The 17,654-nt window shown below is 38.9% G+C and overlaps 1 protein-coding gene across 3 annotated transcripts in view; it reads left to right on the forward strand.

Moving 5' to 3' along the window:
- Positions 1–17,654, forward strand: part of LOC121512285 (discs large homolog 1-like protein) — a 203,001-nt gene that overhangs the window by 171,002 nt on the left and 14,345 nt on the right. For all 3 annotated transcript variants that reach the window (XM_041791461.1, XM_041791462.1, XM_041791463.1), the window contains 2 exons: positions 948–1,062; positions 16,722–16,901. In XM_041791461.1, coding sequence (XP_041647395.1) covers positions 948–1,062; positions 16,722–16,901 — 295 coding nt within the window. The remainder of the gene's footprint in view (positions 1–947; positions 1,063–16,721; positions 16,902–17,654) is intronic.

The following is a 17,654-nucleotide window of genomic DNA, read 5'->3' on the forward strand; positions in this document are numbered from 1 at the left end:
GTTGGAAAAACAATTGAGACTAAGAACGTGGACGTCATTCTTATACAAAGCTTGCAAGCTCCATTCATTTTAATTAAAATCACTGTACTTTTTCCCATTGGGCGCCTGCAGATGTGCATAGAGAAGAAGAAAAAAGTCAACACAAGGGAAAAACAACACATAATGTGAAAAATAGCAGCAGAAAAATGTTTTCCCATGGACACTGAGGAGGAATTTATCATAATAAATACATTCTAATGTTGGTATCTATGAATAACAACTCACTCCGCCTGAAGAAATCTGTACACACAGATTTTTAGAAGCTCAAGTGACATGGATGAGTCAGTGCTGAGGATTCATACTGGCCATGCGTGTGCGCGTACGTGTGTGCTTGGATGACCTTGTAAATGTGTGTTTATGATGATATTGACATGGAGCAGCTCTGATGTAACAGGAGTTAATATTTGGATCAAACAGACTATTTGATCATGGCTGTAGCGACAGCTCGATGCCACTGTCTGCATGTCCATTAGCTTGTGTATGTGCCTGTAATGAGCAGAAAAGTCAAACAACATGAAAATCCCTCCTCTTGTAGATGCAGAGTAAACTTCTTGCAGTTTTCAGCCTAAAACACACATTGTACTTGTTGTACTCCATTCATTTTTAAGAGATGTGGTTAACATAGAGAGGAAAAAACCTCCACACCCATAAAAGCTGTGTTTGTTCATGCCGCCGCTCCTCGTTTTTGATCTGTAATGCTTCTGAACCACTGAGCACAGATGATTGAAGCGTAAGAAATCACTGCCAGTCAGCTGCTCCTAATGCAGAGTAACAGGTAGCTTCTAAAAGCAGCTTAAAATAGATTCTTTATAGATATTTCAATAGTTTTGCATTACTTTTTCAAACCTGTCACCTGAAATCTCCTGGGTTTAAAGGTGTTTCTCCTCTTTTTCTGTATTTGTGTGTAGAGTACAGTCGATTCGAGGCCAAGATCCATGACCTGAGGGAACAGATGATGACCAGCAGTGTCAGCTCCAGCTCCACATCTCTCCGCACCACGCAGAAACGCACACTCTACGTCAGGTAACGTATAGCGGACACACAGAGGTGACTGATTGTCCAGTGTCCTTCAGCATGACACAACTATTATAGGGGCTTATCTCAGCTGTCCACTCTGATTCTTCTGAGTGTGAGACGCTGAAAGAAAGGTTATCACATCGGGAATCACAATTAGATCCTCTTGTGAAAACTACCCAACACAAACACGTCCAGCGCTGTCGACTATCTCCATTACTCTTTGCGTGTCTTCCTCTGTCCTTGGCTGTCCTGGATGTTCAGAGTTTCTCTGAATCAGCCCAACCATTCTTAGTTTCTTCTGCAGAGCTTAGAATCAACGTCATCCATTTTCTCACATGAATCGCAGCATTTCAAATATTGATTCAAGGCTGGGTCACTCAGGTACAAATCAGTCACTTTAAAGCTTTTGGGAAGTCAATAAAATGAAACACGAGGAAGCAGAGAACTAGTCTAATGGTCACGATCAGGAAGAAATCTACAGGTCAGGGTTAAGGGAGAAAAATATATCATGGAGATACAGTGAAGTGAAAGTTAAAGGGATGCTTCAACATTTTGGCAAATTCACCCATTGCCATAATTCCTATAGTCTTAGTAATAGGTTCGTTACCTTCAATTGTCGGTGCAAGCTACTTTTAGATCGCCGCTGCCGAGTTCGGACCTGCTGTGCCAACTCAATTTAAGCAGACAGTATTCCGGCTTTCCCTCATCAAACTCATCAAATACACAATCCAACAACTCCAGACGCTCTCGTGGACACGTTGTGACCTGCACATTCACCACGCTATGAAATAATCATGGAACATTACGAGATGGAGATGTTTTAAAGCTAAATGCAAAGCCAGAACTTCACTCCAGACATGGCTGCTGCACTGTGTCACTCCGCCCAGTGGTTTACTCAAGAAATAGTTTGGAGTATTTGCTTCATGTGTTGTAATGTTACATAATTATACGTTATTATTTCATAGCGTGGTGAATGTGCAGGTCACAACGTGTCCACGAGAGCGTTTGGAGTTGTTGGATTGTGTATTTGATGAGTTTGATGAGGGGAAGCCGGAATACCGTCCGTTTAAATTGAGTTGGCACAGCAGGTCCGAACTCAGCAGCGGCGATCTAAAAATAGCTTGCACCGACAACTGAAGGTAACGAACCTATTACTAAGACTATAGGAATTATGGCAATGGGCAAATTTGCCAAAATGTTGAAGCATCCCTTTAACAAGAACGTGTGATGGCATATGATTGAGCTGATCAATTGGATAACATTTCTATTAAAGAATTCTGAGATTCATACCTTAGACTTGTGAGAAAAAAGTTTTATTTCTCGTGAAAACTTTGTCGAGTTTTTAAAAAATCCTATTATGCCTGTGGTTGAAATATGGAAGTAGATACGGGGAATATTACATGAACCAAATATACAGAAGTTGTGCAGGTTTCTTCCATTTTCATTACAGTTTTGCAATATTACCATGGGCTTATTTTGATTCTTTGTTAGTGGAGTAATAGATTCTTTTCAGGGGTGACCAGGGTCAGAACTGTGGCACAGACAAAGAAATATCTTTGTTGACTGATTTGAAAAGATTTTTGTCCCCCTTACTCACATAGTTTCCTCGTGTCTTCCAAGTTTGAACAAGAGACGTGGGTCTGTCTGTGGGAAAAGGAGGGCAGAGGAGGATCATTTACCAAAGGCCTCTCAATTTATTTTAGGGTGTCTTTGCATCCCTCACTTGCATTTTCTCACATCTCTGCTCCTCCCAGAGAGGAATTGAAAGAGATATTTGAGAAAGTCATAGAATACTTATTTTTATATCTTATATGTATCTACAGATTAAATCCTTAATGCATCCCATCATGCATTAATTGAGGAGTACTGAGTTTCACAGGAAGCTGTTCCTAAACAGACATGTCTCCAGAGTCAGATGACAGGTTCCCAGTTGGACATGATCAGTCTCCAGGGCCCCCACTAAAGAAAGCTGCTCTTGGAGACGTCCGACATGGCAATCCTTCAATGTAGATGCTTCCTTAGTATGCCATGATAAAATAGACAGAGACCAAAGTCCAGATGCCTTTTAAGTTTCATGTTATGCCATCACATCTTGTTCATGCTATAAGAGTCTGGCTGAAGCAGCAAAGTGAGGAACATAGGCTGTCACCTTTATCGTTATCCTGCTGTCTCCCATTAAAGCTCACATTAATCTTTGATGGTCTCAGATCATTCATTATGTCTCCTCAAGCACCGTGACAAACCTAGACAAGCATCCTCATACTTTTAGGAAGAGACATAAGGACACAGGAGGATACTTTACCAACTAAGAAATCCCTCATTTGACAGTGTCAGTTTTCTCAAACCCCACTGTACAAACATTTAAGGAACCTCTTATTTGAAAATTATTACAAAACATTTCTAGATGGTTTTACATAAAAATAAAACTCTGATTTGTACAATAATCCACCACAGAGCTCTTTGAGTTCATAGGGATACTTTTGTTATATTAGATGAAAACAATAAACTGCCAACCTTGTATTGATACCCAATAATTTGAGATTAGATTAACCTGTTTAAAGTTACAAAATGTATCAACTGATTCCATCATTGTGTGTTTAAGTATCGAAGTTTTAAGTAGATCAGCGCTGTGAGAATAAAACGAGAACAAAGTCATGAACTGGGCAGAGGTGTAGCTTTTTAACAGATGCCGTACTTCCCAACCAATCACTTTGCATCTTTAATTAAAAGGTGGGGAAACAGCGATCTCCTCCAGAAGTCTCCACTTTCCTTCATCCTCGTCTCCTCCAGGTTAAGAAATTGGAACATCCTTTGTCATGATGGCAGGAGAATCATGTCAGGGTCAGTTGAGGAGAGAGGAAACAAGGATGTGCAAAGTTATAAATGAGAGGCATTCTCTGTATTCTTCTAGAAGACGGAGGAAGAAGAAGAAAAAAGAGGAGATATCCTTTTCTTAAATCCCTCCAGGGGGAAAAAAATGTACACACTTTTTTTTGAGCATGATACACCCACATAGGCTGAAATACATGGACATACATGCAATGACTCATTGCCATTGTAAATCAGGGTTGCTTCTCAATGATCTACTATGTATAAACATAGGAATAAACCAATGAACCACAGACAAACCTAAAATCCTATGGACAGGAACTGAAACACAAATGTCAGAGTGAAGGGCTCTATGTAGAAAGCACCTGATCATTTGGGGGTTCACTGCCTTTCTCAGCTTGCCTTGGCAGAGCTCAGAAAGTCAGCCTCTTACATAGACATGCATTTATTGATACATATTTTACCCAAGGATCTTTTATTACTGTCTGTTCCAAAGGTCAGAACTAAACTGGGGAAAAGACTTTTAGATTTGTTGTTTCCTTTTCTTGGAACGAATTGCAGCAGGACCCGAAACTTAATGATCTGATCTCGTTGGATGATTTAAGAGGATGTTAAATGACTTGAAGGCAGACACGTCTCACTGCAGATGTTTTGTCTGATTTATTTATGTCTGTGGGCAGTTTTAAAAATATATTTTGTGTTAAGATTTATCACTTTTGTGTCTCTTAATGCATTTTAATTTTGTTTCTTGCATTGTTTTCTGTGTATGGCTATTCATTGTTCGTCTGGATGGTGGCCTGTCCTGGCTAGGATGCTCTGTGAAATGAGACTTTTAATCTCATCAAGGTTTTCCAGGTCAAATAGAAATTAAATGACAAAGTAACTACAGTGAATAAGTCAGATTAAAGATTGACTTAATGTATACTCTTAAAGATGTTTTCTTTTCATCATTAACAGTTATTTCCTCTACACTCAGTCACACTCAAAATCAAGACTTTTCATGTTCAAATTGAAGTAATTGCATTTATAGACAATTTTACATGTTTTGATCTACTCCCACATTTTCTCATATCAGATGCCAGCAAATAAACATAAGGATCATGATTGTGGCCATCTCTGAGCATTATCTTTACTTAATTTTAGCAACTGCATTTATAACAATAAAAATGAGATGTTAACAGCATTATAAGTCAATGTTAAGCCCCAATATCTGTATATTTCTATAAAATATTTAACTGTAGAGTACTGCAGATAAGAAATAAGTAAGTAACAAAGAAATACTGATAGCAGAAGAAAGCTCAGATGAAACTACAGCTGACAAGCTGTGTGCATGAGAGAAACATCTGACCTGAACTGAGTGCAAGTGGCCTGGAAGAAACGGGCAGCAGAAGCGGCCCGGACAGAGTCACCTTGAACTACACGCACACGCTCTGACACACTGACTCACACTCAGAGCGGGGCGGGGTCACACTTTGTACAGCGTGTTTGGGACAAACAGTCACTTTCAGTCCTCCAGGAGCTGCAAGCCAACAAGTACATCAATTTAATGGATTTAAAGCAGCTCTTTTGAACATGCCTTTCAGTTAAAGCCAAAATCAATGGGCACACAAAACAGTATAAAACCCTGAATGAGTGGATGGATTGAATAAAAAAATATGAGGAAATATGACAGTGCAGCTGGCTGCTATCCTCTATTATACACTCTTAAGTACTGACCCTGAGGCTGGAGTATTTTTGTTACGGCTTAATTTTCATACCCACTTTTTAATTTTGTTTTGGCAAAAAAATTCTTAAAAGAATGTCTTCACACATAATTTGCTCAAATCATAAAAAAGTAATTTATGTTTAAGGATAAATTTAGACAGATTTCTATTAAATGCTGAAAAACCTTCAAGCTGTGTTTGAGTTAAATGGTGCTACAATAATGAGCTTACAGATGCAGATTTAATACCAAATAAGGAAGATCATCATAACCAATTACAAGCAATCAAAAACCAAATACAGTACTCATATATAAATATACATATTATAGATTTTGCACAATGACCCATGTGCAACGTCAACTACAGAAATCTTACCGATGCACATTTGAAGTCTTTTTTAAATTGAAGATATACAATACATACTCAATGTAAAAAAACAGAGGCATTTCCTCTGGACTTTGGATTGTAGAATTAGTTAAACATGGGGGTCAGATTGATGCATATAAAAAAGACCTTAGACCTCCAAAATATAATCACCTTTAAGTCTACAAGTAGTGAGTCATAGTTGGCATTTGTGCAAAATCTGATGAAAATCTTTGATTGAGATATCACATTCACAAGCAAGAGATGGCTAAAAAAGTTATGTTCCAAAAACTGAGATGAGAGGAAGACGCAGGAGACTCAAATGGCTTTCGTTGAGCTGCTTACTAAGTCTTGGCCAAGGAGAAACCATAATACCAACATATTTTGAGCTTGAAGCCATAAATATTTTTAAAGCCCAAAGGAGTTCACCCTCTTGTGCTTTTAGGGCAACCTCAACTTGAGCATGACTCAAAATATGATTACACAGACTCCGCTGATTGACACCAAGTGTTAAGATGTTCTTGAGTCGGACTGTGAATGTGAAAGGTTCACAGACACAAAAACTCTGACGAAAAAACCTTAAATGTATGAACAAACAACATCTTATCTAACTCAAGCTAGTGAGTTCAGATTAAAAGCCCAGAAAGACAGGAGAGACTCCTGACCATACTCCAGATGTTACAGCTTGACCTAGGCCCTTAGAGTAACGTAACCATCCTCAGAATATCTGCAGAAACACAGGAATATTAGAAAAAAGCTTGGGGCCTAATGACCTTAACCTTTCATGTATGTCCTCCAAAATGTAGCCAGTTCATCTTTAAGTCACAGTAGATATTTGTGCAAAGTTTGAAGCAAACCCCTCAAAATAATGCTCAGATGTTGTGTGTACAAGCAAAGAGGAACATGAGGCCCAATATCCTTGACCTTTGACTTAAATCACTAAAACCTTTTTGAGTTATAGTCATCATTTGTGCTAAGTGTGAAGACAATCCCTTGAGGCATTCTTGATATATCTTGAGGTATTTCACAAGAAAAGCCTGGACAGTTGCATGAATGGACGGAAAACCTCAAGACATAATGCTTCCATCACTCTCTTTCACCAATAACAACATTAAGAGCATAAAAAATAAATGGCGAATAAGCCCACCTAAGGGCGCCATTGATTGGTAAGGGGGACTGAAAAACCCTGGTTGTGCTCTGGATGCCCTTGCATATTACCAGGGGCAAGGGATTTATGGGTTAAATACTCATATCGTCATGCTGACATGCTTACAGGGCCAGTGCTAACATGACCATATTAAGCAGTTATAATAATTCATAGCTCACTATCTTAGTTAAATATGTTTGCATCTAATTGTTTAGTTTAGTGTGAGTATATTCTGAGCCCCACCAGCAGCCCTGAATGAATTTTTCATGTAGCAGACTGTCCTGTACAGGTTTGCGTCAGTCTAGATTTAGTAAAGAAATAAGCTTGTATTACATTAGACTCGTGACACCCTGCCATGACAACTTAATCACTTCATGTGTTGAATTTTTATGAGGCTTCTTCATGTCTCCACAAAATCAGGCTACAATCTCTTCAAGGTTATATAGGATAATGCAGTAACTCTCCAACAAGCCTCATGATAAATCACTGTCATGCAGGAAGGAACAGTATCTAGCTACCGCCCATAATTGACCAATCAGAATCAGATATTGAAAGAGTAGGGCTCATACTGGCAGCTGATTGGCCGAGATGTGGCTGCTGATGCATGAAGTATTGGGGCTTTTTGCTGCTCTGCATATTCGTATGGGCAGATACAGTGAGTGTGTGTGGGTATGGTTGGTTGTTTTCCTGAATGCTTGTGTGTGAAGAAGAAGACAGAGGCCAACATCTGCTGTGAGGAATTGTCACTGAAGCAAGGTGACACATGTACCACTATTCTATGTTTGAAAGGTGTGGCATCATCTTTTCTTCCCCCTTCAACTCATTTACACCATTAATAATCCCTTTCAAACATGCAGTAAAGCTCAACTCAGACCTGCAGTTTGGCTTCATAATTGCATAGAAACTGCACAAAAATCCACCTAGGCAGGGATGAAAACAAGAACCTTAAAATATTAATCGAATTCATATAACTGCTCACTCTCTTCTCTCTCAACTACTTTATTAATCCCTCTCGGGGCATTAGTTCAGAGCAGCTTGCACATGAAGACATAAATAAAAAGCAAGCAACAGACAATAAAGAATTGCACTTAAGAGCAAAAACATCGAAAAGATACAGTTGTAAAAAAAACAAACACAGATTTTTGGCAGAGTGAGAATGAATGAAATGACTGACTTAAATTTTTTAAAAATCAATCTTACAAAAAATATTAACAGATTAACATCTTTTTCTTCTCTTGCATTATTTTCTCATATATGACAGTTTAAGGTGTAATATTTCAGCTACAGCCCTGATGATATTGTAAAAATTTATAAAAAAGAACAATTAAAGCAAAACGGTCTTAATTTGTTTAACATACAAAAGAAAAAGGGTTCAGTGCTTTGAATAGTCTTCTTTCTAGGAAGATAACTGTAAAGCTTTAATAAAATATTTTATTGCAGTATCTCATACAAAAAAGTATAATGAGGTTTGCAGTTAAGAAATTTGATTGCTCTGTAGATTAGTAGTTTCTTACAGATTGATCCCTTAGCTTACATAACCTGCTCAGAGGTCTGAATACTCTCCCAGAAATTCTCAGATATAAATGCACAGATGCGCCTTTCAGGTTTCAAAACTTTCATTTGTTTTAAAAAAAGAATGACTTTGATAGTGAAAATCAGCACACAGATCATCATGACCCTGAAACCTGTTGTGTATGTGAACGGTGAAATAAATGTGCAACTTTCAGGTGTTCCTTCTAAGATATACAAATGTGCAATATTAAATGAACTCATAGTCTACGGGGATTTGGTCAGTAGATTTCTAACAGAACAGTGGTACATATTTTAGTCTCTTAGAGCTGCATAAATACTTCCACTCATGCCTCCCTGGGCAATGTAAAATGATACAATCTCACTGTGCTGATCCCTGGTGCAGATATCCATTTTCAAAGCATTTCATTAAAGTAAGCAAAAAGCTAGAGGACATTTGCTTCTTGTTATCCGGTAGAAAGGTTTTAAATTGCTTGGGTGCTATTTGCTGTAATTTTGGTGTAGCTCTTTCTCTGAAACAGTAATCATTTACAGGATTGCTACAGCAAATTAACAAACAGCATAAACTAAAGAAAAGTTTCCAACTAACTCCTGTGTGTGATACTTACTGTTTGTATTAGAAGCTCTCTCTCATGCAGTCATATTCACCTCTGGAATAAAGTGCATGTGTGCAGTAATTCTATAGAGGACAGTAAAAAGCCAAGCTGCAGTGCAGCGTGCACACTAGGCTGCTGGCTGTGCAAAAATAACACCATTATTGAATTTAAGGCTCAAAATTTCCTGAGCACTCACTGGGGAAAGTTCAGTGTATTTCTGTTCCACTCTGCAGTGATTTGCATGTGTTCCTTCACGCAGGTAATGAGATTTCACAGGTTCCCACTAAGGAATCAGAACAGCTGTAATACTGGGAGCTGCTGATTGATTTAAAGTTGTGTTACATGTGGTTTTGATAGCAACAGAGATCATACGTCATTGAAACCTGCCTGATAAAAATTGTGAGATGTGTTTATGCTTTGAGATGTCGAAGCTCTTATTTATTATCTTATATTTTTTCTACAATCTGACACTTGATGAAATTATTTATGAAAAAAAGAAAGGCTATTTTTAGACCTAGATCTTTCTGCTTTAAGTCTCTGGACCCCATATCAAAAGGTCAAGGCCTAATGCTTATTTGCTACAGGTGTAGAAAATCAAGCACCTAGCCATGCAGTCTTCATTTGCTAACATTTAAAATGCAAACTGGATCATTCTAAAGAGCTCAGTGACTTCGAGGGTGGTACTGTGATTGTTCCCAGCTTTGCAATGAGATTCATGAAGTTATGTTTTTAGAGAGTGGAAGTGTTTAGGAACAACAGCAGCTCAGCTACAAAGCAGAAGACCAGAAAACATCACAGAGCGGGGTCAATGACTGCTAAAGCACATTGTGTGTGAAAGTTGCCAACACTCTGCTGATTCCATAGCTGAAAAATCCTGAACTTACCCTGGCATTAATGTCAGCACAAGAACTGTACAGCGGGAGCTTCATGGCATGAGTTTTCGTGGCTGAGCAGCTGCATGTAAGCCTCACATCACAAAGTCCAATGCCAAGCATCGGATGGAGTGGTGTAAGCACATCAACACAGGACTGCGGAGCAGTGGAAACATGTTCTGTGGAGTGGTGAATGAATTGGTGAAGTTGATGAAGTTTGGTGGAGGACAGATAATGGTATGTCTGTTTTTCAGGGTTTGGGCAAGGCCCCTTATCTCCAGTGAAGGTCAGTCTTAATGCTTCAGCATACCAAGAGACTTTGAAGAATGCTATGCTTCCAACTTTGTGGCAACAGTTTGGGGAAGAACCTTCTCTGTTCCAACATGACTGTGCCCCAGTGCACAAAGCAAGGACTATAAAGACATAATAGATGAGTTTGGTGTGAAAGAACTTGACTGGCCCATGCAGAGCCCTGACCTCAACCCTGTCGAGCACCTCTAGGATGAACTGGAACAGAGATTGCCCTGGTTGAAATATGACTGAAGACCATGTAGTTTCTGAACGTTTTTACACCACTCATCATGAAAATAATGCAGATTTCACCACTTCAAAGCACAATTCGGACAGTTTGTAGGAGTTTGTCTGCAACTTTTGATCATTAAAAAAAAGCACAATATTAGATGACCAGGACTTCTTTTATTTGTTGCCTTGGTATCAAGCAGGTTTTAAAATCCTCTGACTTTTACTAGAATCATATCAGTTTATGATTCTCAAGGTTAACTATCCATTACACAAATATTAAGATTTGAGAAGCCCTGATTGTAAAAATCAAGTCTGATTGCTGAATTGCTTAAAAGACAATAAAGCTGATGCAAGATACCAATGTCAGCGTTATTTTCATTTCATTTAAGTTCGTTCAGCACGTTACTTCTTCTGTCCTTACATAAATCTCTTTTCTAAATCAGCCATCAGATGTGCTAAATGTTAGAATTATATCGATACAACACAAGACAAACATCACTGACACTGGTACACAGATTGATTACCATTGGCTGAACAAAAATCTTCAGTGAAGTTGAGTTACTGTACATTTTGCTGCTGGCTTATTATTACATATTTCCACAGGTTTATCTAACACTTTGATATGGAAAGTACAAAGGGATTACACTGCAGTAATTACTGTGTTCTTTCATTCGTTTAATTAAATTTCAGAAGTTGCCACCCAGGAATTCTGCAGTGTTATACTGAGAACGAGTAATTGATTCAGAGGTACATTTACATGTGGCTTTAATAATAGCACACACTATTCATCAGAGTAACACGGTTGCTGTAAAGTCAGTTGGGATGTATGGATCTGATTTAATGAGTGCTCGTGTTTTTTCTCAAACGCACTCTCTGACCCACTAACGTAAATATCACCACACCGTTCATATACACAGATCATCCTGGTACAGTTTATACCTCCTGTTTTTCTCTTTTGTCTTTACTTTTTTAGAACATTTAAATTTCTTATAAGATGGAATACCTTTAAATATTTCACCAGGTTGTGCATCTGCTGACACAGAGAGCCTACTGTACCACCTCTGCTGTCTTGTATATCACGCTCATAGCAAAAAAAAAAAAAAAACATATATTTACATGTTCTTAACCATACATATCACTTGTAATGAAATTAATACAGAACAATTGTAAGTAAAGAAGAATTAGTATCAGTGAAGCCTTTCAACACAGCTTCCAGGACTGAACCTTGTCATTTATAGTCTAATGAGAGTTAATAAGAAATTGATTGATTAAAAGATAGCTACTACTGTGTGTGAAATCCTTGGTTTTTACTTGTGATGGACCACAGTTTCTCTCTGCCATCAGCTGTGGGTTCTGCCATCCAAGCGTAGTGGGTAACTCCATCTGCCCACCCCCTTGACCCCTGTGATACTGTGGCCAAACCTCAAGCTACTCCCAAAGCAGTCTTGGATCACGTGTTATGTGAACCAGGAGGGAAAATGTTACCAGCTTTATGTGAAATTCATCCTTGAAACAAGAATGGTGGCTTACTGCAAGATACACCTCATAGAGTCCTTTTTTTTAATTGAACAGAGAGTAACTGGAAGAGAACATGTGATAAGAAATGGAGCACAAGCAACAGGGATGATCTCAGCCCCCAGAGGATTGTCAAACTAGGCAGATTTAAGAACTTAAGAGAACCTCACAAGGAGTGGACTGAGGCTGGAGTCAGTGGATCAAGAGCCACTACATACAGACAGGTCCCGGAAATGGGCTACAAGTGTTGTTTTCTTAGTGTCAAGCCACTTCTGAACCCCAGACAAAGTTATGTACCTCTCACGAGGACTAAGGAGAAAACAAGCTGGACCGTTGCTTTGTGGTCCAAAGCCCTGTTTTCAGATGAAACAAATTTTGGATCTCATTTGGAAATCAAGATTCCAGAGTCTGGAGGAAGATCTGAGAGGCACAGAATCCGAGATGCTTGAAGTCCAGTGTTTTCAATTTCCACAGTCAGTGATGGTTTGGGGTGCCATGTCATCTGCTGGTGTTGGTCAGAGTCAATGCTGTCAGCTGCCTACCAGGAGATTTTAGAGATCTCCATGCTTCCATCTGCTGAAAAGCTTTATGGAGATACTGATTTCCTTTCCCAGTAGGACTTGGGACCTGCCCACAGTGAAGCCAAAACTACCAGAAACTGGTTTGCTGACCATGGTATTACTGTATTTGATTGTCCAGCCAACTGGCCTGACCTGAACCCCGTAGAGAGTCTCGGGGGAAAGGTCAAGAGGGAGATGAAAGTCATAGACTGGATGTCCCTCATCTTGGATTTTTCTGCTACAAGGAGACAGAGTCATAGTGAGGAGATCCAGGTGCATGGATGGTTGCAACCTCATCACCAGCCGTATGAAAATGAAATATATTGAATTTCTTTCTGTGATTAATTAGATTATGTTTGGATATGATACAAGGATGGCATTGAAACATTTATCAGTGAGGGCCCAGAAACACCGACCAACTCTGGCTGGTTTTGTCAAGGTGAACGACACAAGACCACTTTTTTTTTTTTTTTTACCTGAAATCAGTGCAAAAATACATCATTTTTCATGTAAACCTTTAGGACATTGTTATAGTGATACCTGTAGTGAATGAACCCTTTAATGCTCTTTTTATATGACAGTACAAGTTCAACCAAGTTTACCTAATGAAATGAAAATCGACAGATGTTATGTTGTATTCTAATATTGTGCCCACTAGCTATCTTGGACTTCAGGAGCTCCATTGAGAGTTGAGCTGACATTAGAGCTAACCCTTTGAACAGCTGACCCTCTGACTCTAAGGTCACGTTTCTCTCAGACAGTTCAGTCCGTCCCACCATAGCATGAGACTGTTTACTTAGTCTTATGTGTGGAAGCCTTTCTGTATCATCTTTAAAGTGACATTAATAAAACATGAGCTGGTGTTTTTGTCACAGTCTCTGTGTCTCTACGTCTCTGTCTGATTTCTCCTTCTCTCTCCTGCTTCCTTCTCTGTCTATGTTCTGTTTTATTGATGAAGGCAGCGGGGACTTTAGGGGATGTCGGTTATTTCAGCTCTAGTTCCTTTGCGCACACACGGGTGCTCTCTAACACACTGTCACAGACTCGCATACTGCTGGCCTACTTTCCTGGGTCTTTCTCCCTGCGGACAGGTCTGTGGTCATAGAGACAGATCACCGTTGGGACACACTGAACTCACACAGCAGCACACAAACAGACTGGCATGTACACAGATGTTTACAGTGCACAAAGACACAGAGGCATGTAAATACAGACAAGGTCATAAATAAATAGTGCTGGAAAGCTGTCCTCAGCTGCTTTGGGTGTTATTGTACATCATCTCTCTCACTAACCCTGTAGTTGTCTTGATATTTTTATCAGATTATTTTGGTTTTAAAGTGTAAACTAAAGATGTCAAGTTTTTGTCAATAGTTGAGACAGAGGTGAAAGACATCCTGAAAATGTTTCGTCTTTTTATGCTAGCTATTTTATACAGAATCTATATTTTCCAAAGTAGGTTGTGTTGTTACAAGAATAGTTCTCAATATTTTGGTACAGAAAAGGTCAAAATAAGCATGCCGGGGTAAAAAGGAGTGCAGCAAAAACAAGTTCTGCAGAAGTCAAGAATCATGAATAAAACATAGAAACACAGACTATATAAAAGAAGTTGATGCAGCTGACCTGAAGTCACCCATTGGCCTAAGACAGCCACTTTGAAGCCTCTAGTTTGTCTTATTGTTCATTAACAAAGATAGAAAGGCATTTCTAGTCCATCCAGGCTGGGATGTTGGTGTAGCAGGGACTTTTCAAATATTACTTTCAATAGAGTATAGTTTAAAGAACGAGCATTATTTTATTGAACACAAAAAGTAAGATAACAAATTCATTAGGAAAAATGATAACTAAAGGTGAAACCCTGAAAATGTACATTTTTTAGAGTGCGCTGCATGTGTGAAGGCAAACAGCTGAGTTTTTTTTACCCCAACTTTTCTGGACTTTTTTCTGCCAAACACCTGGTAAGATTCCTTGTGAAGGATAAACCAATGTGTGAATGCAGCTGGAAATGTTAATAAATGTTCACAGTAAGCAGGTAAGATTAAGATTTCTTTATGTCTTTGTACAAGAATATAGAATGAAATTAAGGTGCTCTCAAGTACCAGGCTTGAAATAACGCCCAATATAAAAATAAGTCTATCAATAAATATAAGGGCTTAAAGGAGAGCTGAGCCACTGCATGTACACACGCCGCCATCTTGCCAGAAGGAAGAAGTCCATCATGATAGGTGATAGTGTGGTTGGTGCATGATCACCCTTATCTTTATGCACATAATGAATCTGTTTTGGGCTTTCCAGTATCATCTTTCCCACTTGTTAGTTAATGCAGTGAATGCATCCAGTACGGCAGTGATGTTAAGGTCAAAATACATCAGTATGGTGCCAGTATCATCGATCATCTTGATTTCCGTGGTCACTTTTTTATGTGGTGTCATGCTTCCTGAGATCCCCTTCCATCTGACAGTGATAAGCTGCCATTATGAGGGGCATGCATGTATAGCTCAGGAAGAATTCAGTGAGATTCTGTCCTGAAATTTTATAGAAATCTTCTGGTGCATGGTTGAAAAGATCTAGAGGCCCATAATCAAGTAGAAAAAGAGGAACCTTTTCTTGGACTTAGGTATATTTAGGTATCCCTCCGTAGCCAATGAGCTGGTACCCTGCTGACTATAAAAAGAATGCAGGTTATGAGTGCTGGCATTGGCTTATTCTTTCAGACAACACTCCTTTATTACAGTCAACGAATACAAATATACAATAGAATAAAAATATATCGACCTTATGTCAGTATGTAGGCTTTCATTGTTAACCACAGTGAGATTGCAGTTGCAAAATAATGCCTTCAATTATTGCAAATGCATAAACATGAGCTACTTGTCATTTTGGATGCATCATAATTAAGCTACCTTTGTGGGGCAACAGCTGGAAACTTCTCACCACAGCATCTTCCTGCACCCAATGCTCTATAATGTTTCATTTCACTTGCACAGCTCAGTAGACAATTTAAAAGCCATCTTCAACTTTTAATATCAAACATTTACTTTGAGTCAGTTCCCTTTCTCTGTTTTAATGTCCCTTTCTGTCTGTAGCAGGTTCTTTTTTTGTTGTCATTAAGCAAATGTCTCCCAGAAGTTCCTTATTTTCTCTAGAAAATTAAAACAGGACTTTATCAAACAGGAAATAAGGCACTGTAAGCTTGATTGTTAACAGTGACTGGGTTGCACAGAAGAAGCACCAAAAATTGAGTTTTTCAATAGTGTAAATGCTGTCACATTAATGCGCGGTCTTTGGACATCAGTGGGTCATTTTGTGCATGCACTCCTATGCACTACTTCATGTTTAACCATTTTAACACTATTTCTGACAGAAAAAGCACTTAGAAGCTGCCTCCTACTTAAAAGACATGGTTTCATATCAGGTTTAGCAGCAATATTAGCAGTTTTATACTGGTTATCAAATCATAACAGTGGTAAGAAATACTCCAAATTGTCATTAAAAGCTTAAAATTTGTGCTTTGAATGCAAAATGATTTAGAATTTAGTCAAACATGATTAAATAGTATGATTTATTGTGGATAAATATCAATATTTCTGTGATTCCTCATGATTGTAGAAATGTATCATTTGAAAGCCCTAGTCCCCATTAAAATGGGAAAGAGTTCAGGGGCTGCAGTCAGCCCATTTTTGGGTCCAGCCTGCAGCTCCTCTCCCACTCCCTCATCCCTGTTTGTGACTCTATCTTCTGTCCTCCTCTGTGAATAAAGGTATAAAAAGCCCCAAAAATATATCTTGAAAAACAAAACAAAACAAAACAAAAAACTGTGCAGAATAAAAATTGCTGTATAAAAAGTTTGCATTATTTAGGTTAACAAGGTGTGGATAACTTGCGAAATAGCCAAAATATGTAAAAAGTGTGCTTTTTTTTATAAAACACTGGGTAAGAATGACTAGAATAATGACTAATCTCTGTTTTTCTGGTCAACAGACTGAATTCCTCCATTTATTTATTCAAATAAACTTTCTGTCTCTCTCCAGAGCATTATTTGACTACGATGGAAGCACGTCAGATCTGAGCGCGCCCAGTCAGATCCTTCCTTTCCATTTCGGAGATATCCTCCATGTGAGCAGTGCAGGAGAAGAAGAGTGGTGGCCTGCTCGTCACCTCAGCCCCCCGCCAAACTGCCCTGAAGTCGGAGTCATCCCCAGTCGCAGGAGGTCAGAAATCTTCCTCACAAGTTATATTTCACAGACTAATACTGCTGAAGTAAAGGGTCTGGTCTAACCACAGAGCAGTAACTCTTCCTTTTGTCCTCCATGGTCCTCCTCAGAGGAGCAGGTGATAGACAGATGTTGATTGGCTTCTAAAGTGAAAGGAAGAGGAGACCATTTTTAGAACAAGTCTAGTTACCGTGTGTGACACTGACAGAGGTGACGAGGAGATAGAGAGGGAGGAAGGGAGGGGTGTGGAAAGTGATGGAGTGGAGGGATGGAAAGTGAGGGATTGTTAGAATAAGAGTGAAAGAGGGATTAGGGGTGTAGATGGTGGGGTATTAATAGCCTGAGGTGTTAGAAAAAGGCTTGGTGAGAGAATCTGGAGTTATAGTAGCTGCTGTATTAGAGGTTATAATGAAGCTGTGGTGTAGTTAAAGTGTAGTACAGATTGCCTTTTATGGTTTATAATGATGAGGTACTGAAGAAAAGGAAAAAAGATCGGAGGAGTGAGCTTATTCAAAGAGGAGGTTATAAAAGGTGTTAGTGGATGAACTAGGATTGCGTTAAATCAGTGTTTATTTAAAACCAGGTAGCAATTATTCCATATACAATAGCCGATTAAGTCTTCTTTGACCTGTGTGGACCTCCTTTGTTCATCTTCTCAATTATTTTCTCCTACCCTTCTTTTCTTAAGCCTACATTTCCCCCCTTCTTACTTGTTTGTCTACTTCCTCTTCATCTTGGTTCCTCTTATGC

This window comes from Cheilinus undulatus, linkage group 7 (assembly GCF_018320785.1).
Source record: "Cheilinus undulatus linkage group 7, ASM1832078v1, whole genome shotgun sequence".
Classification (NCBI taxonomy): Eukaryota; Metazoa; Chordata; class Actinopteri; order Labriformes; family Labridae; genus Cheilinus; species Cheilinus undulatus.